Genomic DNA, 22875 nt, shown 5'->3' on the forward strand with positions numbered 1-22875 from the left:
CTAAAACGGGCAGCCCGCACGCCGCAAGTGTCGTAGTAGTAGAAGACATCATTAAAATAATACCAAGAATGTCAAACTATGGTGGCAGCTTAGATGCCGGAACTTGCTGAGATCTTTTGTGGTTGGCTTGGCATAAAAAGCTGAAAAATTTAATACTCAATAGTTTGTCACTTGGGTAAATGTAATGGCTGGAACAAAGTAATGGCTGGAACACTCCATACGTTTGGAGAGTTCGGGTGTCCACACTGTTCCTGAGCTTCATCATAGCGCCCCGTGAGGCTATGCAGAATGGTTTGACTTAAAAACTCAATTTACCCGCTTCCAGTGATTTTCAACGTTTGTCTGTATATAAAGTTCGTATGAATGTAATTCTAGCATAACTACCCGGGATTCGAGCCGTTGCTGCGTATGACTGGACCCAATTATATCGTCAGAATAGATGGCATCACTTCTCGGAAGAAATTAATCTAAGTTGATTGTTCCCCGAAGACGTAAATTACTTTCCCTGTTCGTGACGGTTGCTCCAATCGAGAAATCAAAACGATTCCAAATGCTGTCAAGAGAGCTTCAATCTGCGACGGCGCCTCGGCGTAACCGGTATAATTGGGGGCCTGCAGGGTGTCGGCGTCGTCGGCCGCCCTATTTTGCAGTTCTCTTTCCATGTTTCTCGGCCGGCCGGTTTCGACGCTGGCAAAACAGCCGTCGGCCGGTGAAGACGTCGGCTGGCGGAGGCGTCGACTGAGGCTGGTCATCAGCCACCCGTGCTGGAGGTCAGCGCAGGTCACCACCTGGCGTGAAAAATGGCCGCCGAGCGCCGCATGAAAGCGCTCCGGCCGATCTGCCGCCCGATTTACAGCAGCGCCTCTCTTAATTGATTTCGGTTTACCCGTTATTAGCGTCCAGCTGACTGATGCGATTGCAGTTGTGCGTCTGGAGGAGACGCCTCGCCGCCGCGGTCGGCTGGGCGGGCCGGGTCGGCCCGGGTCGGGCCGGCCGGTGGGGGTAGGGTCATGGTGCCGTCCGCTGGAATCTAGGCCAGCTGATGACGGCCAGCTGATCACAGCTCTGACCCCGCGCTCTTCGATATCGGAGCTGCAGAATTAATGATTCTCGGGACCGTTAATGTTCACGATTTCTAATAATTGGCGCGGACGAAAGCCGGGCTTGCGTGATTACTGAGGGTGCGTGCCTGGGTCGACGCTTCGCGGATCCCGGTCCACATGAGAGCGACTCTGGCCGCAGCCACACAGCTGGTCGAGGGTCCTAGACGGAGAAAACCGCGCGTAATCCTTACTTACAGCTCTTGTGCTGGACAATCTCCTTACATTTGAGCGGAACGTGGCCAGGAAATGTAATGATTTCGAAAGCGAGCGCCCCGCTATTGCGCACCTGGCGCAGTAGAGTGGCACGCCTCCGCACTTGATGCACTAAGTAGAAGCACCGAGACGGGCGATTAGGCGGGTCGCCCCTGCCGTCCCACGCCCCCGATCCCGTCGCTGATACATATTCGGCTCGCATGAAAACAGACACCTCCGCGACGATGATCAATCTGCCCCGGATTCATCTCACCTGGCGCTCGTTTTTTTTGTGTCTGCCTGTGGGGCAGCGGCGAGCGGCCTGGTGAGAGCCACACCGGCCCGTGGCTGCTGCATCAAAGGCGGGCGCATTGCGGACTCGACCACCGCCGGCGGTGGAATGGACGTTTTAAAACCGACGGCAGCTGGCGGCGCGAACCGGCGCCGGCCGCCGCGTCAATAACAAACACCTCCGTCTCCAAGCAGGCCAACAGCAGCCTGAGTGAAAAGGGGCCGGCCCGGCGTGTTCTCGCGCTCTGAATGATTCGATGCTGATTAACCTGCCGCCCGGCGGCTGTCGGCCGAGGCGCGCGCGCGACCGGGCGGCTCCGCTAGACACCTGGGCGGAGCCCTAATTAAACGGCAACACAGAAACAGGCGCGGGACTCCGACAGCGCGGCGCGAGTACGCCCCGCCAGACTCGTAGTGTGGGCCCGGAGCTACCACGCCCCGCCAGACCCACAGTCAACTGAGAGAGCGTGGGCTGGGCAGGATCATGATCGTCCAGACTCACGGCCAACTGAAAGAGCGTGGACCCGCACGATCCCCCCCCCCCCCCCCCCCCGTCAGACTCGCCGTCAAATGAGAGAGCGTGGGCCCGGCACGATCAACCCTCCCCCCTTCCGTCAGGCTGGCAGTCAACCGAGAGTGTGTGGGCTCGGCACGATCATGCCCAGCCGGACTCGCAGTCAACTGAGAGAGCGTGGACCCGGCACGATCCCTCCCCGCCAGACTCGCAGTCAAGTGAGGGCGACGGCGACGAGCGCCGACAGCCGGCTGGCGTCCGGCGTGGCTGTGTGCCTGGACGATCTGTGCCGCAGGACATGTGGCGGCCGCCCACTTGCGCACTCAACGCAATGGCAGACATGCGGGGTCTGTCGGTCGGGTGGCAGCTGGCTGCCGTGGCCCTCTGCCGGGTCATTACAAGGCGGGACGGGGTGCGGCTAAACACGCCAGGCGCTCCGTGCCGGCCCGCCGTCGGAGCGCTTCAGACGCGTTCGATCGCGGTGGCGCCCGACCATACCGGAATGTCTCGGTCCGCCGGCGGGGTGAGCGTGTTTGGGTCAGCCCGTGTCTGCTCCACCGGCCGCGCCGCTCCCCGTCGGGACTTCGAGCGAGGCCCGGGTCCGGCGCCCCTCCAAGCACCGCCGCCGCCACGGCGGGAGGTGGGGCGCGAGGCCGCCGGCGGCAGGCCCAGCGGCGCCGGGACCTGACGTCGCCTGCTGGAAGCATCAGCGCCACCCCTGACCCGACCGGCTCACCGGCGCCATGGCAAATATTTAGATGGCATTCTGCATATGCATAAGAGGGAGATTAATGAATACGGAATATGGCCGGGCCGGCGACCGGCGATGCGTCCCGTTACGGGTCCGATGCGGCCGCCGCCACCTGGGACGCGCACTGATGTCTCCGGTGTTGATTTTCCACCGGCGTCCGAGGCGTCCGACCGACAGGATATTGGGGTCGATGCAATATCCGGCCTGGTGCCGCTGCCCTGTTTAATGGTGAGACTATTGGGCAATCGCTCATTTCCGGCGGCATTCCGAAAGGTCTCGGAATCCATTTGCAACGTCTCGGTGTGAGCAATATTAATGTGTTGCAAATGCTTTTAGCTCCCACGCTTGGCTGAGTAAGATCTGGAGGTGTGGGGCATAGGACTCCTGATATCCAAGCAAACTAGACAAACCTGGTGTTCGTCCGGCACAATGCAAGGAGCCAAGAGCCCAAAATGCTGTAACCTAGAGAGAGAGAGAGAGAGAGAGAGAGAGAGAGAGAGAGAGAGAGAGAGAAGAGAGAGAGAGATAGAGAGAGAAGAGAGAGAGAGAGAGAGAGAGAGAGAGAGAGAGAGAGAGAGAGAGAGAGAGAGAGAGAGAGAGAGAGAGAGAGAGAGAGAGAGAGAGAGAGAGAGAGAGAGAGAGAGAGAGAGAGAGAGAGAGAGAGAGAGAGAGAGAGAGAGAGAGAGAGAGAGGAGAGAGAGAGAGAGAGAGAGAGAGAGAGAGAGAGAGAGAGAGAGAGAGAGAGAGAGAGAGAGAGAGAGAGAGAGAGAGAGAGAGAGAGAGAGAGAGAGAGAGGAGAGAGAGAGAGAGAGAGAGAGAGAGAGAGAGAGAGAGAGAGAGAGAGAGAAGAGAGAGAGAGAGAGAGAGAGAGAGAGAGAGAGAGAGAGGAGAGAGAGAGAGAGAGAGAGAGAGAGAGAGAGAGAGAGGAGAGAGAGAGAGAGAGAGAGAGAGAGAGAGAGAGAGAGAGAGAGAGAGAGAGAGAGAGAGAGAGAGAGAGAGAGAGAGAGAGAGAGAGAGAGAGAGAGAGAGAGAGAGAGAGAGAGAGAGAGAGAGAGAGAGAGAGAGAGAGAGAGAGAGAGAGAGAGAGAGAGAGAGAGAGAGAGAGAGAGAGAGAGAGAGAGAGAGAGAGAGAGAGAGAGAGAGAGAGAGAGAGAGAGAGAGAGAGAGAGAGAGAGAGAGAGAGAGAGAGAGAGAGAGAGAGAGAGAGAGAGAGAGAGAGAGAGAGAGAGAGAGAGAGAGAGAGAGAGAGAGAGAGAGAGAGAGAGAGAGAGAGGAGAGAGAGAGAGAGAGAGAGAGAGAGAGAGAGAGAGAGAGAGAGAGAGAGAGAGAGAGAGAGAGAGAGAAGAGAGAGAGAGAGAAGAGAGAGAGAGCGAGAGAGAGAGAGAGAGAGAGAGAGAGAGAGAGAGAGAGAGAGAGAGAGAGAGAGAGAGAGAAGAGAGAGTGAGAGAGAGCGGTGGGGGGAGGGGAGAGAGAGAACGTGTTCGTGCTACAGTGGGAGCGTGATACTTTCTACATTACTGGTGCGCCACAGCGAAATGAAGTAAAGTAAGAGGATGCGTTCTTTTTTCCCGTTGCTAGTGCTGTGGCATGACATCAGGTTTATTTCCACGTGAGCTCGGACTGAGGCTCAGTCGGTCTGCCGGGATCACGAATTTGGTTACAATCCGATCTTCGGGAAAAGGGGACATAAGTAACATGACATTCTATTGGTTATATAAAAAGCACCAAAGACTTACAGACCATATCACCACACGTGAAACGGCCAGATAAAAACAAGCTGTGTCAATATAAATAGCCAGACCAAGCGCACAGGACCTGCTGGGAGTTTTCGTCACCTTCTGTGTCGCGTGCTTGGGGTCGATTGTTCCGTGTGATCTATCCGCATGCAACTGCCCCTTGTCCATTATTCTCTCGAAATGTCCCTTATCGCTTGCACCGCCCGGACCACCCGGTGCGACGGCGGCTCGGTATATGGCACGTCCTCGTCACCACCCCGCCCGTCCTCATCCTCCCAGTCCAGCGGACGGCCTCCGGGCCGGGAGACGCCTCTCGCCGCTCGCTGTCGTCCTTGTCGCCGTCGACGTGACTCGCCCCGCCCGCGCCGACGCCGACACGACACCGGCGGCGGCGGCGGCGCCGTGACCGCCCGAGACGTCCGCTAATTGCCGGTCCACGGCGAGGTGGCCGTCGCTGAGCAGATGCAGATGTATGGACGGCGGCCCGCTCGTTTGTCATCTCGGCCGCTTGTCGAGATGTCACCGTGACAACGTGAGAGGCGACCATCGGTCTCCGGCCTGACAGCGGCGAACTCGATACGTGCGGCTTGCGGCGCCCGGCGGGTGGTCGCGCAGCAGCCGCCGCCGCCCCTGCCGCGCCCGCGGCCGCCACCCGTGCCATGAGGGACTGCGCTCGAGCGACCCGCGGCTAGCGCCCCCTTTCATCGGCGCCACGTGAGGCGTGATCCGTGTCATAAGGGACTCCGCGCCAAGGTGAACTGGAGATGCTAACTTCGCCACTTCATGTTGTCAAATGTTATCCGTCTTACGTGTGGTGTAACGTGGCCACCGCCAGGCGATTGGTGTCTGGACTGTTTGTCCGCTCTATGGACGAACTTGTGATGCGAGGACGCTGCCTCCGGTGTGAAGCGTCTAGACTGTGTATTTAGGGTCTTCTGGACCCAGCCCGCGTGCTGGCAGTGTTTCAGCGTCGTTAGTCGCGGTCCATTGGCGCTCTGGAGCACTGGTGCAGTTCTATCTAATCTAACTTCCACTCAACCGTGACGTCAGGTGGACATAAACCCTCCGATACATGACAGAACTCTCCGATTTGTCTCCACAAAATACTAACTTATCTATTGCGCACTCAACCGTAGACTACAGGAATTTCCTTCCACGACTCCGACCACTAACTGACTTCGGACGGCCGGCTCCGCTTCTCGGTCTGTGGCGACGGCTCGGAGACACCGGCGTGGCCCGCACCCCGGCCCTGGGGGCCACCTGACCCCGGCTGACCCCGGGCTTGACCGGCGGCGGGCCTCCACCGGGTCACTCTACGCAGTCTTGGCGCTCAACGACGTAATTAATTATTCGTGGAAGTTAGCGGCCGCGGCTGTTACACAGCTGGCTCAACTGCGGAGGCCGGTTCATGACGGCTTACGAGACGCCCGGTGCAGGCTCCGCCCTGCGGCCGCGGCAAGCGATACCCTCTAACTACCGCCAGCCGAGCTCTGGTACGGAACTGAATGCGTCCAGTTGCGGCGCCTCCGGAGGCGCTGGTAGTTACGGCTTGCACGTGACGCCGGCTGCGGAAAGGTGAGCGGATTTGCGAGCCGGTGAGACGCGCAGCTGCCATCTGGAAGGCAATTTCGTTCCTAGAGACCGTTGGAAGCAACACGATTTAAAATTGTCAGGAAGTGGTGCAGGCTGAGGGCGGGACCTGTCATGAAATTTCCCTACATGCTACGGCAAAGTATCTAGATACCATTGCCAAGCGCGTCATAAGCCGTCATGCGACGTGTGGTATTTTGCCATTTAGCTGCAAAGGTGAACTCGCTCGCTTTTCCTGGTCCCGTGGGAACCTGTGCAGGACGGCTGCGTAAATATTCAGTTGGTGCGCTGAGAGCTGAACGGAGTGTCTAGCTGGGCCTGTCCAGACCACTTCCTGCTCATTAAAGCACTTCAAGAGCAGATGTGACGGATTTGGACCCAAACAATGCCCCCATTACGGCGTGGTCGGCGCACAGGATCGTCCCTTATCTCCATATAATGCATCTCCATCGCAAGAAACACCATGATAATCCGATCACGGCATCCAGCGTAATTGTCCATGAAGGAAACATCTTTGGGAACATCTGCGCGGTCGGCCCAACGCCGGCGAGCTCGGCCCTGAGGCGGCTCCAGGTGCGGCCTCCCCCACCGCCCACAGAGTGGACTGGTCGGCCCGGCCAGCACGGCGCCGTGGTCAGCAGTGCCGGGCGAGGTGCGGTGAGATGTGGAGGGCACGGTCGCCCGCGAGGTGGAGGCGACGGTGACGGAAGTGGTGCTCGAGAGGCAGTGCGGAGAATCGGCCTCCGATAGGTCGGCTTCAAGGAATTGGAGAGAGAGGTCAGTAACAGGCCAGACCCGCGCGAAATGGGATGTTCTGTGCTTTGGTATATTGGTGCGGTGTGAATTCTAACGGAGGCCGTAGTACATCATGATGGCAAAGATGTGCTCTTCAGGCGATCAAACAGAGCGAAAATTTCATACGCCTTTTTCGACATGTTTAAGCACACTACCTGCTCACGAATTTGTACTTTATAAATGTTATTGGAAGCTTCGTTGACAAACCGTTGGCAGAATTTGTGTTCGTATGTCCCAATTTGTTCCATCAGATTTGACAGTTTTCAGAGCACGCATTCAAGGGCGCGAAACGCCTATTGAGTGCTTTGATAAATGGATTAATTACTAACCATTCACGGGCTGATTCTCTGGTAAGCGGTTTATAGGAAGCGACATGACTTGCGTTTCCCTTGATGGGAACAAACTGTTTCCGAGATTATGAGAAGCCCAGGTGTTGCCTTTGAGAATTTGGCCTTTTGTCCCTTTTAAACTTGGATGGCCGACGGAGTGATTAAGCCATTTGTTGGCTGGCTCATTTTGACCGTAATATATCACTTAAAATTAAAATTTCAGCTACCTTGTTCCGTAAACAAACAGCGTAGGCAATTTTCTATAGCTTGTGATGTAACTTGTTCGACTTACCGTTCAGAGCAGGGTTTGGCGCAGAGTCCTTTAATTATAGATATCGTGATGATCGGCTCTGATCAAAAGCAGAATCGCTGCCTTTAAAAAGTGGTGAAAATTATTGGACGTGTGGATTTTAAAAACTTAACCGCGCGTACAAACGTCGCGCTTACGTCATCATGACTGCCGCCTGCTTCGGCACTAAACACGCAAGAGCTACAGCAGACCTTTCTCGCATTATCGCTGCCCTTGCCTGGACGGCTTAGCTGGCTTAGCTGCCTCGGCTAGATGAAACAAAACTCACTCAGATAAGTGTTCGTGACTGCGTTGTGGCAAACGGGAAAACGTGGGTTTCTCCGGACTTCTCATTTCCGATAGAGATACTCATCGGGCATTCTTCAGTCGCCAGGCCCCCCTCCCCTTGCCAATGATCGCTGGACGGTGTGATGGAAAGACGGTGGCTTTTTACAGGCGTGAAGCGACCCAGGACGAATTTCGGCGGCCTCGGGCCGGCCAAACCCGGCAGCCATGGCGGCGAAACCGTCCGGAAAGGACGGACACCGCCTTATGTGCCGGCAGTGGTGGAAAGTGTGCTTTGTGTACGGCGACCAGTACAAATACTACAAACAGCTGTACGGCAAGCGCACCAAGATACAGACGCTCAGGGGCCTTGACCCGCGCGGCGAGGCTGCGATGACAGTACAAGAGTAAGTACCAGCTGCGGCTAATTTTCCGGAAATCGGCTTGCGTAAGCGGTATGCGGACGGTGAGCGGAGATGGTGCGGCTTTGTGTTCCGTGATGGATGGACACACTAATAATCTTGTTACGCAGTCCGCATGCAAAAGTGCGGCGGCCCGTGCTCGACGCGCACCCGCGCTGTATGGAAATTGTCTAATCAGCAGGGTTCCCCAATCAGCGGCGTTGCTCAACAGTCCAATCGGACCGTCCGATCTTGGTCTGGCGGGTCGACCGTGGTGCGCCGGTGACCCTATGCCCTCCGTCCTCACCCCGACCGGCCGCGGCCGTCGTGCCGGTCAGGTGCAGCGGCACTGGGCGCTTACGAGGGCCAGATATTTTTATGGGGCGCCGCCCCGGCCGAGAGACGCTCACTGAGCTCGAGTCGGCGCGCCCGCCGCCGACCGGCCCAGCCCCGGGAAATTATAGTCTGGAAATCACGCCACGCTCATCTGGAGGGCAAACAGCGATGGCGGCTGGACGGCGTGCGCCCTGCGGGCCGCCGGCGCTCGCGGCCGAAACAGAGACGCCGCTCTGCGTGTTTACCGGCCGCGGCCGCTGCGTAAACACGGGCCGACCGGTGCCAGCGATGCCTCGTCACGGTGGAGTCGCTGACTCGCGCCGCTCGGAAAGCCACCGGCACGACCGCGCGATCGCCGGCAGTTTTTGCTCGGCGCGCACGTGCCCAATTGGCCTTGGCTGCTGCTGCGCTCGCACACGGTGATCGCCAATCTACAAATGGGTGGGGCCGGCCGACAGGCGGGCGAGCACGCGGGGCGGCCGACAGTGCGGAGACTGCACTCGGGGAACACGTCGGCATCGGGGAGACTGCAGTGGGCGGTAGGGCGCTAGCACTGGAGCTACGTGAGGTTCCGCCGTGCGCCGGTAATGACTCCCAGCGCCAGTGGAGTTGCACGGACCGCCGCCGGCTGTGGGTATACGATGACGAATGTTTCAATTGACGTTCCAGCGCAGGTAGTCGCAGACCAAGATGGCGATGATTATCCGCGTTTTTGCACGCCTGTATGACTCGGCGTCGGGTCTGCAGGGCTTGTAGCGAGCCTGAGCAGGCATCCATCGCAGCCTTCGACCCCTGTTGGGCCCTGATTGGTCTGATCGCCGATAAAGACCCTGTCAAAGTCGCCTATAAAACCGCTGCAGGAGGAACCGCCGCCCACCATTGGCCGCACTGACCGAACTTTACCGCTAAGTGACTTGCATGCCTGTATTGATCACGTATCAGTGTCTATAAATTTGGTCTGGCCCCTCGCTGGGAGCCAGCGGGTGGTGCCTGCTGGCTGCTTTGTGCGCATCTGTACACCTGCTCGAGGACTTGTTAATTCATCCTGAGCCGGTCGCGCTCAAAGGGAGCCCGGTTGCAGCGGGCGCGGCCCGTCTGAAGTGTATCCAGCCATTCCACTGGTCGGGCCCATAATTTGTGACGGTGTCGCCCGCAGGATCGCCACCGTTGAGTTATTGGGACGGGCCGCGCGCTTCTAAATAGCGCACTGATTGTCACCTTTTGTGGAGCGAGCATGGCTGATCTCATTCCGTTGTCAAAAAATGTCGTCGGGAAAAGGATCACTGCTGGCGATTTGCTCCGGTAAGGATGACGTGATTTCATCGAATGCCTGACTATGAACGAAAGCTCTCAAGTGGAACGTGGTTTTCAGTATTTTCCATTGACCACGAGCAGTACTGAGAAGCTGTAGGGGCATTTGCTGCGCAGATGTTTATTCTACGCGGGCAAATGCCGGAGTATCGGCATGGGCCGCAAAGTAAGCTCATGTTCCTGCATGAGAAGGTAAAGGTGCTGACGTGTTTTCCCCGTAGGACGGGCGATAATACCTGGAAACCAAGTTATTCGTGCCTCAGGTGACAAAATAGTAGAAAAACCGTTCATTAAGAATGGAAGGAAAGAGACTTGTTTCCCGGACATTGTCATGAACACCGATAAAGCAACGCTTTAGCAGGGCCGCTCGGCTAATTGAGCTATCACGGAATTGAGTTTGTCCTCTATGGCTTATGCTTGCCTTCCTCGCGTCTGCTGCCTATGTTCTGGATTCAACTTCCTTGGTTCATCCATAAATGGACGTGTTAGTCGTATAACAAATACTTGTGTGTTTAAGGCCCGTCTCCGTAGAGCGAATTCACGTTCCGTTGGCTTTGGTGTCAAAGAAAATCGTGCCTGACATCCGCCTTCGCAGCCTGGAGCCCTGATAGCAATCGCATTTTTTATGGGCTGGTGGCGTGGCACCATCGTATCCGAGTCATTGTGCTGGCTTGAATACAAAGAAGCGCGGATGAGCCGTCAGAGCCTGGATAGAAGTGATTTGTGAGGCGAGACAGGGGTCCGATGGCCGGCCGAGTATCGCCAAATAGGACTAAACCCACAAAGTGTGAGCGAGAAGCATACCCTAAGGATTTCAAGTATTATCAGATGGCCGAAGCTTTAGAGCGGTACGATGCGCTCACCCCGCGTTGTTCTCGTAGTCTCGCTTTTCTCTGCCCCTGACTGGGCTTCACAGAAGCGTCGGGCTTTACCGTGTTTCTGCCTGCCCCTTCCCGTGACTGGCCCCACAGAGCTGTTGGTCCTAAAGGCGGCTCTGCCTGCCCCTCCCCGTAAGCGGACCCCAAAAAGCAATCGGTCCCGAGGGCAGCTCTTTCCGCCCCTTCCCGTGACCAGAGCCCACAGAGCTGTTGGTCCTAAAGGCGGCTCTGCCTGCCCATCCACCTAAGCGGACCCCAAAAAGCAATCGGTCCCGAGGGCAGCTCTTTCCGCCCCTTCACGTGACCGGAGCCCATAGAGCTGTTGGTCCTAAAGGCGGCTCTGCCTGCTCCTCCCCGTAAGCGGACCCCAAAAACCAATCGGTCCCGAGGGCAGCTCTTTCCGCCCCTTCACGTGACCGGAGGCCACAGAGCTGTTGGTCCCGAGGGCAGCTCTGCCCGCCCCTCTCCGTGACCGGACCCCACAGAGCTGTCCGTCTTGAGGGCAGCTCTGTCCGCCCTTCTGCATGACCGGACCCCACAGAGCTGTCCGTCCTGAGGGCAGTTCTGTCCGCCCCTCTCCGTGACCGGACCCCACAAAACTGTCCGTCCTGAGAGAAGCTCTGTCCGCCCCTTCACGTGACCGGAGCTGACAGAGCTGTCCGTCCTGAGGGAAGCTCTGCCCGCTCTTTCCCGTGACCGGATCCCGCAGAGCCGTTGGGCTTCGCTGCGTCCACCCTGCTGTGCTCGTCAGCCAACGGCAGCACGCCCAGACCTAATTACGCCGCGCTCTTTTGTTCTCGGTGCCGGGAGAGCGGCGCTGGTTCGGTGGAGCCGGCCATTAGAGATGTTTTCAGCGCTGCCGACGAAGCGTGTGCTGGCCAGCCGACGGCGTCTGCCGCGCCCGGACTCCATTGTTGGCGGGCGCCCGGCCGACGCAATCGATCGGGTGCAGCCGCGGTCGGGACGGCGTGCTCACGGGAGCAGGGGCGGCGTGCTCATGGGGGCAGAGACGGCGTGCTCACGGGAGCAGGGACGGCGTGCTCATGGGGGCAGGGACGGCGTGCTCAGAGGAGCAGGGACAAGGTGGTCACGCTCATAGGAGCAGAGACGGCATGCTCACGAGACCAGGGACGGTGTGCTCGGTGTGCGGAACATAATGTTACATCTCCGGCTAGAGAAAATGGAAAACTAAAAATGACTAGAGAGAGATGAGCAATAAAAGATGGTGGGAATCTGAACTAGAAGGAGTGTAAATAACCACTCGAGAAAGAGGCGAGATGTGGAATAACATCAGAACGGCTAGGTTATGGGACCAGATTATCAGGTGCCTGAAGTGGGCGGGGTAGCTACGGCGTAATAAAAACACCAAGAATATCTGCAGACCGAGACTCTGTGAAACAATAACACTGTACACATGTGGCGGATGTACACACACGATGCGCCTTGTCATGGCAGACTAGCCAACGGCGTCCCCCGCCCCCCCCCCCCCCCCCCCCCCCCCGTCACCATCCACAGCCGCCGTCAGTCAACAGGAGTCAGCCAGCCCTGACGGCGGCGGCGCTGTTTGGCCGCGGCAAACACGGCGCGGCGAGTGTGCGCTGTCGTCACGGAGGCGGCCACCTGTGTGACGTCGCGTTTCAGGCGTCGCCGGCTGCCGTCCAGCCGTGACCTGACGGGCGGTCCCACGTCCCCGAGCGGCGCCAGCAAACACGCCGGCCGGCCAGCGCCGCTGTTTGGGAGATGCGGACGACGATAGTCGGGGGGACGGGCGCGGGATGCCGGCGAGACGTGCCGTCGACGGATGCACCCTGCGCGGCCCGGTCGGGGAAACAAACGAAAACAACAGCGTGTCCGGCCGACAACACGGTCATTAGCCGGCCGGAATGTGGCCGACGACGGCCGGCGACATGCGTCGCCTATTAGCCCGGCTGGACCGGGCCCTCACCGGCGGCCCGGCCGGCGTCCGTGAGTGACATATCCGCGCATCGCGCCGGAGCTCCGTCCGGCTGCATTAGGCCGGCGTGCCCCCGCAGCGTGCTGCCATCGAGGATGAGCCCGTGTCTGACGGGGTGTTGTGGATTACACATAATGCTCGCCTCGGTGGCCAGTCTCGCTCGCTATCGGAGCCTGGATCATTTTGTGCAAAGCTTTTCCCTGACAACCGGTCTTGGTGACATGACAGCGCTGGCGATGGCATCGTTTGAAAGCTGCTAGTGTTTTTTAAAAGGCTGTACACCTGTCATGTTTGTTTCACCCAGCGTACACTGGGTCAATATTTCTTCAGCGAATATCCCGTGTTGATGACGCAAGTTTCAACGTTACAACTGATAGCGGCTGGAAAATGCGGACTGAACGTATGAACGAGGTGCGATGTAGTTTGCATAAGCAAGATCGCTACCAACTTGCAGCGCGCCAAACATGTGCGTTTTGTCGCAGCACTGCGATTCAACACCTTACGTAAACGCTTCTGTGAATCACTTCGCAAGCATGCTTCTTGCAGAAGCCGTACCTGAAATTTATGCATCTTTTCCATCGCACGCGGGGTGACGCAACCTGTTGATACTCGGGGACGCGGAAGGGCATAGTGATAGTCCGTTCCGACGCGACACTTAATCCGTTCTCCATCACGCAATACACTGGCGACAGCTGCTTTACGGTACGTACTCCCACTCGGGTAACGTGCTAGTCATCTGCACTGCACCCCTCTGTGCAGTCCGGCGACGCGCCAGCCATCACACTGTATCACTGTGTGCAGTCAGGCGATCCGCTAGCCATCTGCACGGCATCACTATGTACAGTCAGGTGATCCGCCAGCCATCACACTGCATCACTGTGTACAGTCAGGTGATCCGCTAGCCATCACACTGCACCACTGTGTGCAGTCAGGTGATCCGCTAGCCATCACACCGCACCACTGTGTGCAGTCAGGTGATCCGCTAGCCATCACACTGCACCACCGTGTGCAGTCAGGTGATCCGCTAGCCACCTGCACTGCACCATTGTGTGCAGTCAGGTGATCCGCTAGCCATCTGCACTGCATCACCGTGTGCAGCTGGACGCTGCATCCCACCCGTCTGGAATCGGAGCATTGTTTGATGGAACATGACATCTGATTGCGTGCCGCCGCCTACAACCTGTCCATCTCTACGCGATCGGGCGACTCGCAAGTGCCGACCGATTCAGTGATTGGTTGTAACGAGTCGATCGGGCTGATCCGGGTGACATTCTACCGCTCCCAGAGCGGACCACCTCGCCCCGCCCCTCCTCTCCCACCAGTTGCTCCTCGTCCGGTCTCACTCCGTCGTGGGCACGTCGCCTCCCAGCCGACCGGCGGCCCTCCATCATTTGCTTTCGAAGCGACCTGGCAAAAAACCGTGGCTGCTCGGTCGGGTGCTCGCGGCGTCGGGAATTAGCGTTTCATGTTTGCTCAGTCGACCGGGCGCGCTCTTGTGCATGCTGGGCTGTCAGGTTTGTGCGCCACTCCCGCCTCGACCCTGGCTCCGGCGCGCCCCACCCGGGTCAGGCCCGGTGAACTTCGTTCCACGGAACGACGACGACGGTGACCGGGGCAAAAACGACCCGTGTTTGACGTTCGGGACGCCACGCTGAGAGACCCGGAGCCCGGCGAGGCGGTTAACAATGTTCTGGCTGTTTTTGTGGCCGCCCTCGCCGAATATTTGTGGGATTATTCCACCGATGTTACCTCTTAGAGGATACACACGAATGACTTTCAAAACGATACACGCGTAAGTCTCCCGAAAGCTTGTACCTCATAGCAGGCTGTGGAGCGAATGCGTTGATTCTCGGGTCGTCTCCTCGGCTGTCCACCCGTCGGACTACTTGCCTCAACAGGTAGCCCTTAGTGGCTGTAGTGTGCAGCTCCCGCCTGCGCAGCCGGCGGGAGCAGCACAGGCGGGAGCTCCCGCCGCTGTCCGCACAGTGCCCGGTGAGCGCCCCCAGTGGCCGCGCTCTGGCCGCCGCACAGTGTAGTCATTACCAGCGCAGTGGTTAGCGCCGGGCGTCGATCGATTACACGTGATTCATTGGCGGAGGGTCATCGCATAAGGACTGCAGCATCCATTGCGGCTCTTTGTTCGCTTTCGAGGGACCGCCGGAGGGTATCATAAACAGAAGGCTGGGCTTGCAGGCGGCACGGACCCGGGGCGCCGATCGCCGCCCAGCGGCCGCGATGGGTCTCCCCTGCTCAGAGTGCCAATTAGTGCCGCTTAGAATGCGCGTCAGCCTGCGCTTGGCAGCCCGGCGACCGGCAGTCGGGTCTGCAGGGGTGTCTCATGGGCTCGGCAGACATTGCAGTTGGGCTGCCACGCCACCAAACACTGAAGGGCGTGAGGATCGCTGTTCGTGTTAGACGGAGCGGAGAGCAAGGGGTAACCGCATGCACTCCGAGGAATGTGACCATAGGAAGTGCATGCTTCCTAGTGAAAGAAAAGTTCTGGAGTAGAACGACCCGCCGCGCGTTTTAACGTGGCGCAAATGGCTATGAGTGGTAGCCCAGAAGTGAAGTCCATTATCAAATTACGGTAGGTGCCCGTGATGAATTTCAACCAATGGATAAACATCTGGAGAAGAAGACTGTGGCATACATTTTTCATGTAATGGAAAGCATCGGCCATGAAAACAGTCATCAAATGTCTCTATAAGAAACAGCTTCACTCTGGCACCTTTCCATGTGACAAGCTAGCTTTGTCTAGAGCTTTGCAGTTGTGTTGGCAGTTGCCAAATGCTCGGAAATCAATCAAAAAATAAAAGCTGTGTTGTCTACGCTAACTTACAAATGTCGAAGAAACCCATCTCCACCGCAAGATGCCTCGTGAGAGCAGTCTAATGCTCGCGTCGTCGCACCATAGCAGTAAAACGCGCTCGTTATCGCCTCCGCCCAGCGAGGAGGTGGTGTAGATTTCCACTCGTGATCCATATCGGCATTTTCCCGTATCCCAGCCTGTGATCGATCAAGAGCAGACCATTGAAACGCTGTTGTCCGCGGCGTGCCCGCCAACGCCTTGTTACGAAATTGAGATAGCGTGCTGCGGGGCCTCACTCGGTGAGTCAGTGTGCCGGCCGGCTCTTTGTTCCACGCACGCCCCCGTCTATGCTAAATAGGGCGCTCGTGGCAGTGCGAAAACACCATTATTCAGCGCCATGAATCTCGATACGGGCCGATGAAGACGTGATTAGTCGGCCGGGGTGACCCTGCAGATGGCGGCGGGCCGCTGAGGCTGGCTATCAGCGCGTCCCGCCCACCCACGGACCGTGTGCCCAACTGCTGACCTGGCCGGGGCACCGTCTGACGACCTTACGTCCGGGGCTCGCCTACTGACCTGATGACCGGAACACCTGGTGATCCACTGTCAAGAGGGGGCCGCCGGTGACCTGACGTCCAGAGGGCGAGCTGGTGACCTGGCTGTGGAACCTATGTTGACATGACCGTCAACACTACGTGCCAAATCGGCCGCAGGGCCGTCTGCTGGTCTTACCAGGGAACACGCGCTCACCCGACCGGGAGAACCGTCCGCTGGTGCGGTAGGGGCACCGATCGATCTAAATAGGGATCCCCAGCAAACCTGATCCGGCGGGCAGATCCACGGCGGCCGTGCTGGTGCAGCCTGGATATTACCTGCGCTCATGTTAGCATGTAGCAGCTTAGACGGTTCAGTGTAAGGCCATTCAAAAGTCTTAGATGAAATGACGTCAACGATCTGACAATTGTACTATCAATGGAGCCGCTTCAATAAGATTTGCTTCGCCCTATGTGTCTCCGGAGAACTGCCTTTGTTGAAAGCTACAATGAATCACTTATCAAAGAACGTACATCAGCTGCTGATATAAAAGGACTCGTCTTAACTCGTCGTAACTCTTCTCAACGTGACGGGTAGAGTGTCATTGCACGCGTGAGCTGATTCTGCCTAGCTGGTGAGCCTCTGACCTGACTCTGTCTAGCCAATGGGGTTCTAACCTGACTCTGCCTAGCTGGCGAGTCTTTAACATGACTGCCTGGCTGGTGAGGCTCTGACGTGGCTTTGCCTGGCTGGTGAGGCTCTGACCTGTCTCTGCCTGGCTGGTGAGGCTCTGACCTGGCTGGTGGGGCTCTGACCTGACCTGGCTCTGACCTGACCTGACCCGGCTGGCGAGCCTGTGGCCTGGCTGGCGAGTCTCCGACATGACCTGCGGTGGCGCTCGGACCGTGTCGCGTGCTCGCCCGCTAAATCACGCCCTGGTGTCGGCCACCGTTAGTCGCGGGCCGTTTTTGTGGCGAGTCCAGCGGCGCGTCGCCGCGGTCGCTGTCACCTGTACAAACAGAACCGGGCCTGGCCGTGATGGACGCGCCGCGCGCCGCGTTGGGGCCGGGCCGGCCGCCGACAGCGGCCGCCCGCCTGGCTGTCCTCCAGTGTTTGGCCTTTGCTCGTGCAGAGCTGGCTTCCGGCTTTAAAAGGCTCAGAGTGCTTTCCGCTTGCAGCAGTTGTCCTGATTTCGTCGCAGATGAAGGCTGTGGTTATCAATTTGTTTCTAAGGCAGATGGTTCCCTCTGTTTGGACCGATGTGTCGGACATCTCTGCTGGCTCGTCGCCTCTCCGGGGCCAGATGACACTTCATTCCGTTCATGACCCCAACGTCACCAATGTTGAGGACTCGGTGGTGGGGACTCACACTTTGAAGGCGAACCCTGCTCGGTGCTCCAGTTCATCTCGATGGAGCGGAAGTGACGCCACTTGTTCTACACACACATCAGATGATATTCATTAGTTGGATAGACTGCACTGACCGCTGTGGTGGCTACTTGTTCATTAGCAAGCATGAGCTTCACAAAGCCCTCGCTGGTCGTTAGTCATGCGGATTTTGCGCAGGTGTGGCCTGGCTTGGTTAATGAATCATGTGTTCATGCTGAGCATTCACCGCTGAGAGCATAAACCCACTGAGGTGTGTCCTGGACAGTCTGGTGCATGTCAAATGTTCGCCTTCTGCCCCGCATGCGAGGTCGTCACCTCTATTGTGCGACAATGTTCTTCTGCACGATGAGTTCTGTGACCGGTTCTGCACTGATGCAAACACGCAGGAGACGCTTCGCCACCACTTGAACGCGACTCGGAATGATCTTACCATTAGCCCGGGCAGCCGTGCACCTGGAACGAAAACTAGCGCATCGTCCGATCGTGTAAATACGGTAGTCGAACCGATCCCGCACGGGCCACCAGCTCCGGGAGAGGGGGAGGGGGTGGGTACAATCGCGGCGGTGCAGTCGCGTGCGAATAACGGCATTACGTCCCGCGCGGATCCAGACAGCCTCGTGACGAGGGATCTCCCATTCTCAAGCTTCTTTTCTCGGAACTCAGTCGGATCAGGCCTGGTGCAAGCGTATTTTCGCCCGGTGGGCCGATAAGCGGTGCGATCCGGCGGTTTGGACGGCGCGGGCGGCCCGCCCGGTGGGCATTGCGATCGCCGTCAGTCAGAGCCGCTGCGGCCCGGTGGGCACTGCGATCGCCGTCAGTCAGCGCCGCTGCGGCCCGGTGGGTAGTGCGATCGCCGCCAGTCAGAGCCGCTGCGGCCCGGTGGGCACTGCGATCGCCGTCAGTCAGAGCCGCTGCGGCCCGGCGGGCACTGCGATCGCCGTCAGTCAGCGCCGCTGCGGCCCGGCGGGCACTGCGATCGCCGTCAGTCAGCGCCGCTGCGGCCCGGTCGGCGCCGCCGCTTTGTAAAATAAATCACGGCCGACATCTGTATGGAAATGATCGGAACTATGGGGCGCCCAATGTGGAATTAAACATACCATATGTGGAAGAAAACCCGTGGAAATGGCATTAGTGCCGAATCTCGGCTACGCACACTGAATTCGAAGAGGGGAGCGTCTGGCGATCGGGCGCTGAACATGTCCGAGCCCCTGCGTGCTCTCTTCCGAGCGTGTGCGATAGTGTGACCTCGACATTCATCACGCGCAGAGATGGGACACCGCGATCCTCGGTGGCACAGCGCCACGACGGCCGGTTTCGAAACGGCGTTCCCTGCTGCCGTTCGAGTAAAAGCTGGTCTCATCACCATCTGAAAGGACGGCGGGCCCGGCCGGCGTGTTTGACGCGTGTCTCGACGCTTCCCGGTCACGACCGCGCGCGTGTTTCGTGTTCGGGCCCGCGCTCAGCGGGGGCGGCCCGCGCCGGCTTTCTCCCGCGTGCCCCGCGGCGGCTCCGCCCTTCCCCGTCGGCGCGCGGGTCGCCTCAGCCGCCATCCCAGATCTTCCACCGATATCACTTCATTGATGCCATTCATCATCCCAGCCATTCGAAAAATTCATAATTCTGCCGGGCGGCGCGGCGGGCCGGCGGAGGTGGTGGATTGGCCTCACGCCGGGGCGCCGGCCGGCCGGGCGGCCCCTGCGCGCGCCGGCCTGTCCCCGTCTCCCATCCGCTCTGTCTCCCATCCACTCTCCCCCGTCGCCCCTTCGCTGTGCCTCCGTCTCCCATTTGCTTTGCCTCCGCCTCCCATCCACCCTGCCCTCGTCTCCCATCCCCCATGCCCCCGTCTCCCATCCGCTCTGCCCCCGTCCCCGTTCCGCTCCGCTCCCGTCTCCTATCTGCTCTGTCCCCCGTCTTCCCTCTGTTCTGCCTGCCGGGCTGCGCTGTCGATCTGCTGACACCTTGCCGTCGACACGCTGTTTTCCCGCTGATGTTTTGAGTCAGGCTTTCTCCTCCAAATAATCCAAGTGAATCCGGCGCTGGAGAAAGATCATGTTTCACGTTTTCAGTTGAACACGCTCGTCGATCATCTATCGCGGATCCATCATCTACCAACATTCCTGGTGATAACAGAATCGGCGGCCCTGTTTTTCCCGACGTGTTTTCCTCGCTGTCATCATGTCCCACAATCCCCTGCCTATATTTTACCGGGGCACAGATTCGCGCTCTCCGCCGACGCCGCCGCACGCCGCCCGCACCGGCCAGCCGGCTGGATTGGAGCGCGCGGGTGGTCGCGGCCTGCGATTAGTGCCGGCTGTCCGGCCCGGGGCGCGGCCGCCCCCTCCGGCGCCTAGCCACCCCCTGCGGCACGCGCTGACCGCGCCGCCTCTGCCCCGGCACGCCGTGTTTGTGCGCGTGCGTGCGGCGCCTCTGTTGTGATCGGGCGCGGCCAGAGAACAGCGGCCCATCTCGGAGAGCAGCGCCGACAATTACATTGCCGGCGGCGGGCCGGGGTGGAACGGGACGGCCCGGACGCGAGCTGTCGTGAGCAGCGGCGGTCGGCTCAGCCGCGCCTCCATACTTAACCCGGCGCAGAACCCTTCCTTGGTCGTAAAGGGCGTAATTAGAACGCTATTAATGGCTCGGTTCCAGAAGTCCAGCGTCCAATGCCCTTGACTAAAAAATGAATGCCGGCAATTTCCCGAGACGAAACGTCGGCCATTGTTCGTTAGCTTCGGACGTGGCCGCCGCGGCGGGGGAAAATTGAAAATTGCCTTTCGCGGCGAGACCGATGGCTGTGCATGGCGCGTCAATCACGCCAGCGGCGGTCGGCCGCGCGCCGTCCCCGCATTTGTCTCGGCCGTCACGCCGGCCGATGATGTCGAACACGGCCCCACGCGGCACCCACCCCCCGTTTGTCTGTCATTTGTTAGCGCGGCGGCGGTCGTTAGCGCCGCTGGACCACACAGAGGGCTGGCGCTGACGGCTGGCGGCTGGGTGACACGACCGCCGGCGCCGTCCACCCTCCGGGCGGGTCAGGGTGTCACTCCGCACCACTGCCGTCCACCCTCCGGGCGGGTAAAGGTGTCACTCCGCACCAGACCGCCGTCCACCCTCCGGGAGGGTCGAGGCGTCGCTTCGCATTAGATCGCCGTCCACACTTCGGGCGGGCGGGGTGGCACTCCGCACCAGACCGCCGTCCGCCCTCCGGGCGGGTAAAGGTGTCACTCCGCGCCACTGCCGTCCACCCTGCTCTTTGTCTGCTCGTTTGTTGGTCGGTTAACGATGCTTGATTGTGGCTGCGGATTGGCGGCGAGTTTTGTTAAACCAGGAAAGCCACGGAGCACCTGCCCACGTTGGGCTTTGCACAAGGAGCAAATGGAGAGGATCCATCCCGCGCACTGGTCATTAGTGCCTTCAAAACATGCGTAACCAGCGGGCAAGGCCGAGACGCGCCGGTGAAATCGGCGTCTGGAGAGCAGTCTCGGGCGCCTCGGGCGCCGGCTTCATCCGGTGGAGATCTCGCCTTCCGGAGATGCGTCCCTCGATCAGCGTCAGCCACGCTCATCGTTTATCCACACCTCATTTAGCCGACTGTCGCTTAAGGGACACGGGCAATTAATAAAACGCTTGGCCAGCCATGCGGCCAGTTCTCCGCCCGTTTTAGCGACAGCGGCCGAATGGGTGCAGATTTGGGCGGATTCGGAGCCGCGCGGGAGGGGCGCAGAGAACCTCGGAGCCCCGCACCGTTCATTAATTGTCATGACACTCTTTTGTTCCGTACGGACAGTGACAAGGCGCCAAGGAATACAATGCCGCCGGTTTTTGATACCGGGAGTCCCACCAGATGCCTATCGCGACACCTTGACAGCTCTTGTTTGTGTTTGTGCAACCATACGTAAGCTACCGGTGCCCGGGGCGAAGACACCAGAGAACACTGTCCTCGAGCAGAGGTAATTTATATGCGCGGACTCCCTCCGCACTCCACAGTTGAGTGCCGTTCACCAGTCAGACAGGTGGTTAGGCTAAGTTTTGCAACTACCTACAGGAAGCTGTTACGCTTCACAAGTTCCCCCCGGCAAATTATGATTTTTCTGATGATGATAGACACGTCCGTAGCCCTGTCTGGCTAGCGCGCACTTAAGTCCACCCTCCGCCGCCTCTGGACAAAAACCAGCAGGTCTGCATGATCATTTTCCTGTCAAAGCGAGGGGCGCCTCGTAAAAAGACCACGCCGTCGAGTAGCGTGGCCCGTGGTGCGGTGGGGGTCAGCAGAGGCGCACCCAGCACGTGATCCGGGAGGACGAGGTCGCGGCTGTGACCCCAGTCAGACGCTGGGAGGTGGACTCTAGAGAAGTCGGACAGAGAGATACACTGGTGCACGCGGGTCGCAGAGGCAGGGGTCGCCGTGGCTCCCCCCCCCCCCCCTTCTGACTGCCGCCGCCTCTGCTGCGCCGCAACAGAGGCGGCCTGCAGTCGGCCGGACGCATCACGAGCCGGTCATTAGGCGGCAGACGCCGACACTGGCCGGCGCCGACGAAAGCGAGGCGGTTCGTGCTGCAGCTGGACACTTTCTCAAGGCGGCCGGCAGCTGGCTTCCAGCGGCCTGTCTCACTCCAACAGCGGGGAGGAGGGCCGGGCGGCCGTCTGCTCCTGAGCGCCCCGCTAGTAATGGGAGGTGGGGCCCCATTTAGGCGGTGCTTGATTCATATTATACGGGTCGTGTCAGCGTGAGACCCCCGTCGCCTGGTGAAAGCCCAGAAACGTGTCCCATTATCTAATGGATAGCGTGTTTTGGTCACTTAGTGAATAGCTTGGGCATCACGCACGGGCTCGTTTCAAAATCATTGCACAAGAACGGGTATAATTATGGGCCGTGCCAAGTTTGATGGTCCATCCATCAGATTTTTCTTAGCGCAATGACCCAGAAGATCTCGTGTTCGCCGCGTGTAGCCCGAACTACGCGCTCGCCCCTGACGCGTCCCCACCACCCGCCAGCTGACACTGACGCCAGCTCCCTGTCCCGCAGGAAAGTGTGCCGCAACTGCAAGTGTCCGCGGGAGGACCACTCGCAGTGCAGCCCGGCGGCGGCGGGCGAGCTGCCGCCGGTGCCGGCGGCGCCCAGTCCGCTGGCCAAGATCCTACCGGGCCGCAGCAGCGACCCCCAGCGCCACAGCCAGAGCGACGACGACTCCGGCTGCGCGCTGGAGGAGTACACCTGGGTACCACCCGGACTCAAGCCTGAGCAGGTCAGTAGAACGTTGCGCCGTCCGAGCCCAAACCCGAACGTGTCAGCGGTGCACTATATACCTGGCCCGTACTCGCATGCACCGGACCGAGCCAACAGGCGGCGGTGGTGAGAACGTGCGGGGCGAGCCCGGCTCCATTTCG

The 22875-nt window shown here is 59.2% G+C and overlaps 1 protein-coding gene across 1 annotated transcript; it reads left to right on the top strand.

Annotated features, from left to right (window-relative positions):
* Positions 1-6781: 6781 nt before the first annotated feature.
* LOC119111777 (protein prickle) lies at positions 6782-22733 on the top strand (the record flags this gene model as incomplete). The annotated part of the gene is given in 3 exon segments (XM_037235598.1): positions 6782-6954; positions 8047-8282; positions 22514-22733. Coding segments are annotated over 2 exon segments (399 nt in total), but the record flags the coding sequence as incomplete, so codon positions are not given.
* Between the last annotated feature and the right edge of the window lie 142 nt (positions 22734-22875).

This window comes from Pollicipes pollicipes, unplaced genomic scaffold, assembly GCF_011947565.3.
Source record: "Pollicipes pollicipes isolate AB1234 unplaced genomic scaffold, Ppol_2.1 Scaffold_7261;HRSCAF=8764_pilon_pilon_pilon, whole genome shotgun sequence".
Lineage (NCBI taxonomy): Eukaryota > Metazoa > Arthropoda > Thecostraca > Pollicipedomorpha > Pollicipedidae > Pollicipes > Pollicipes pollicipes.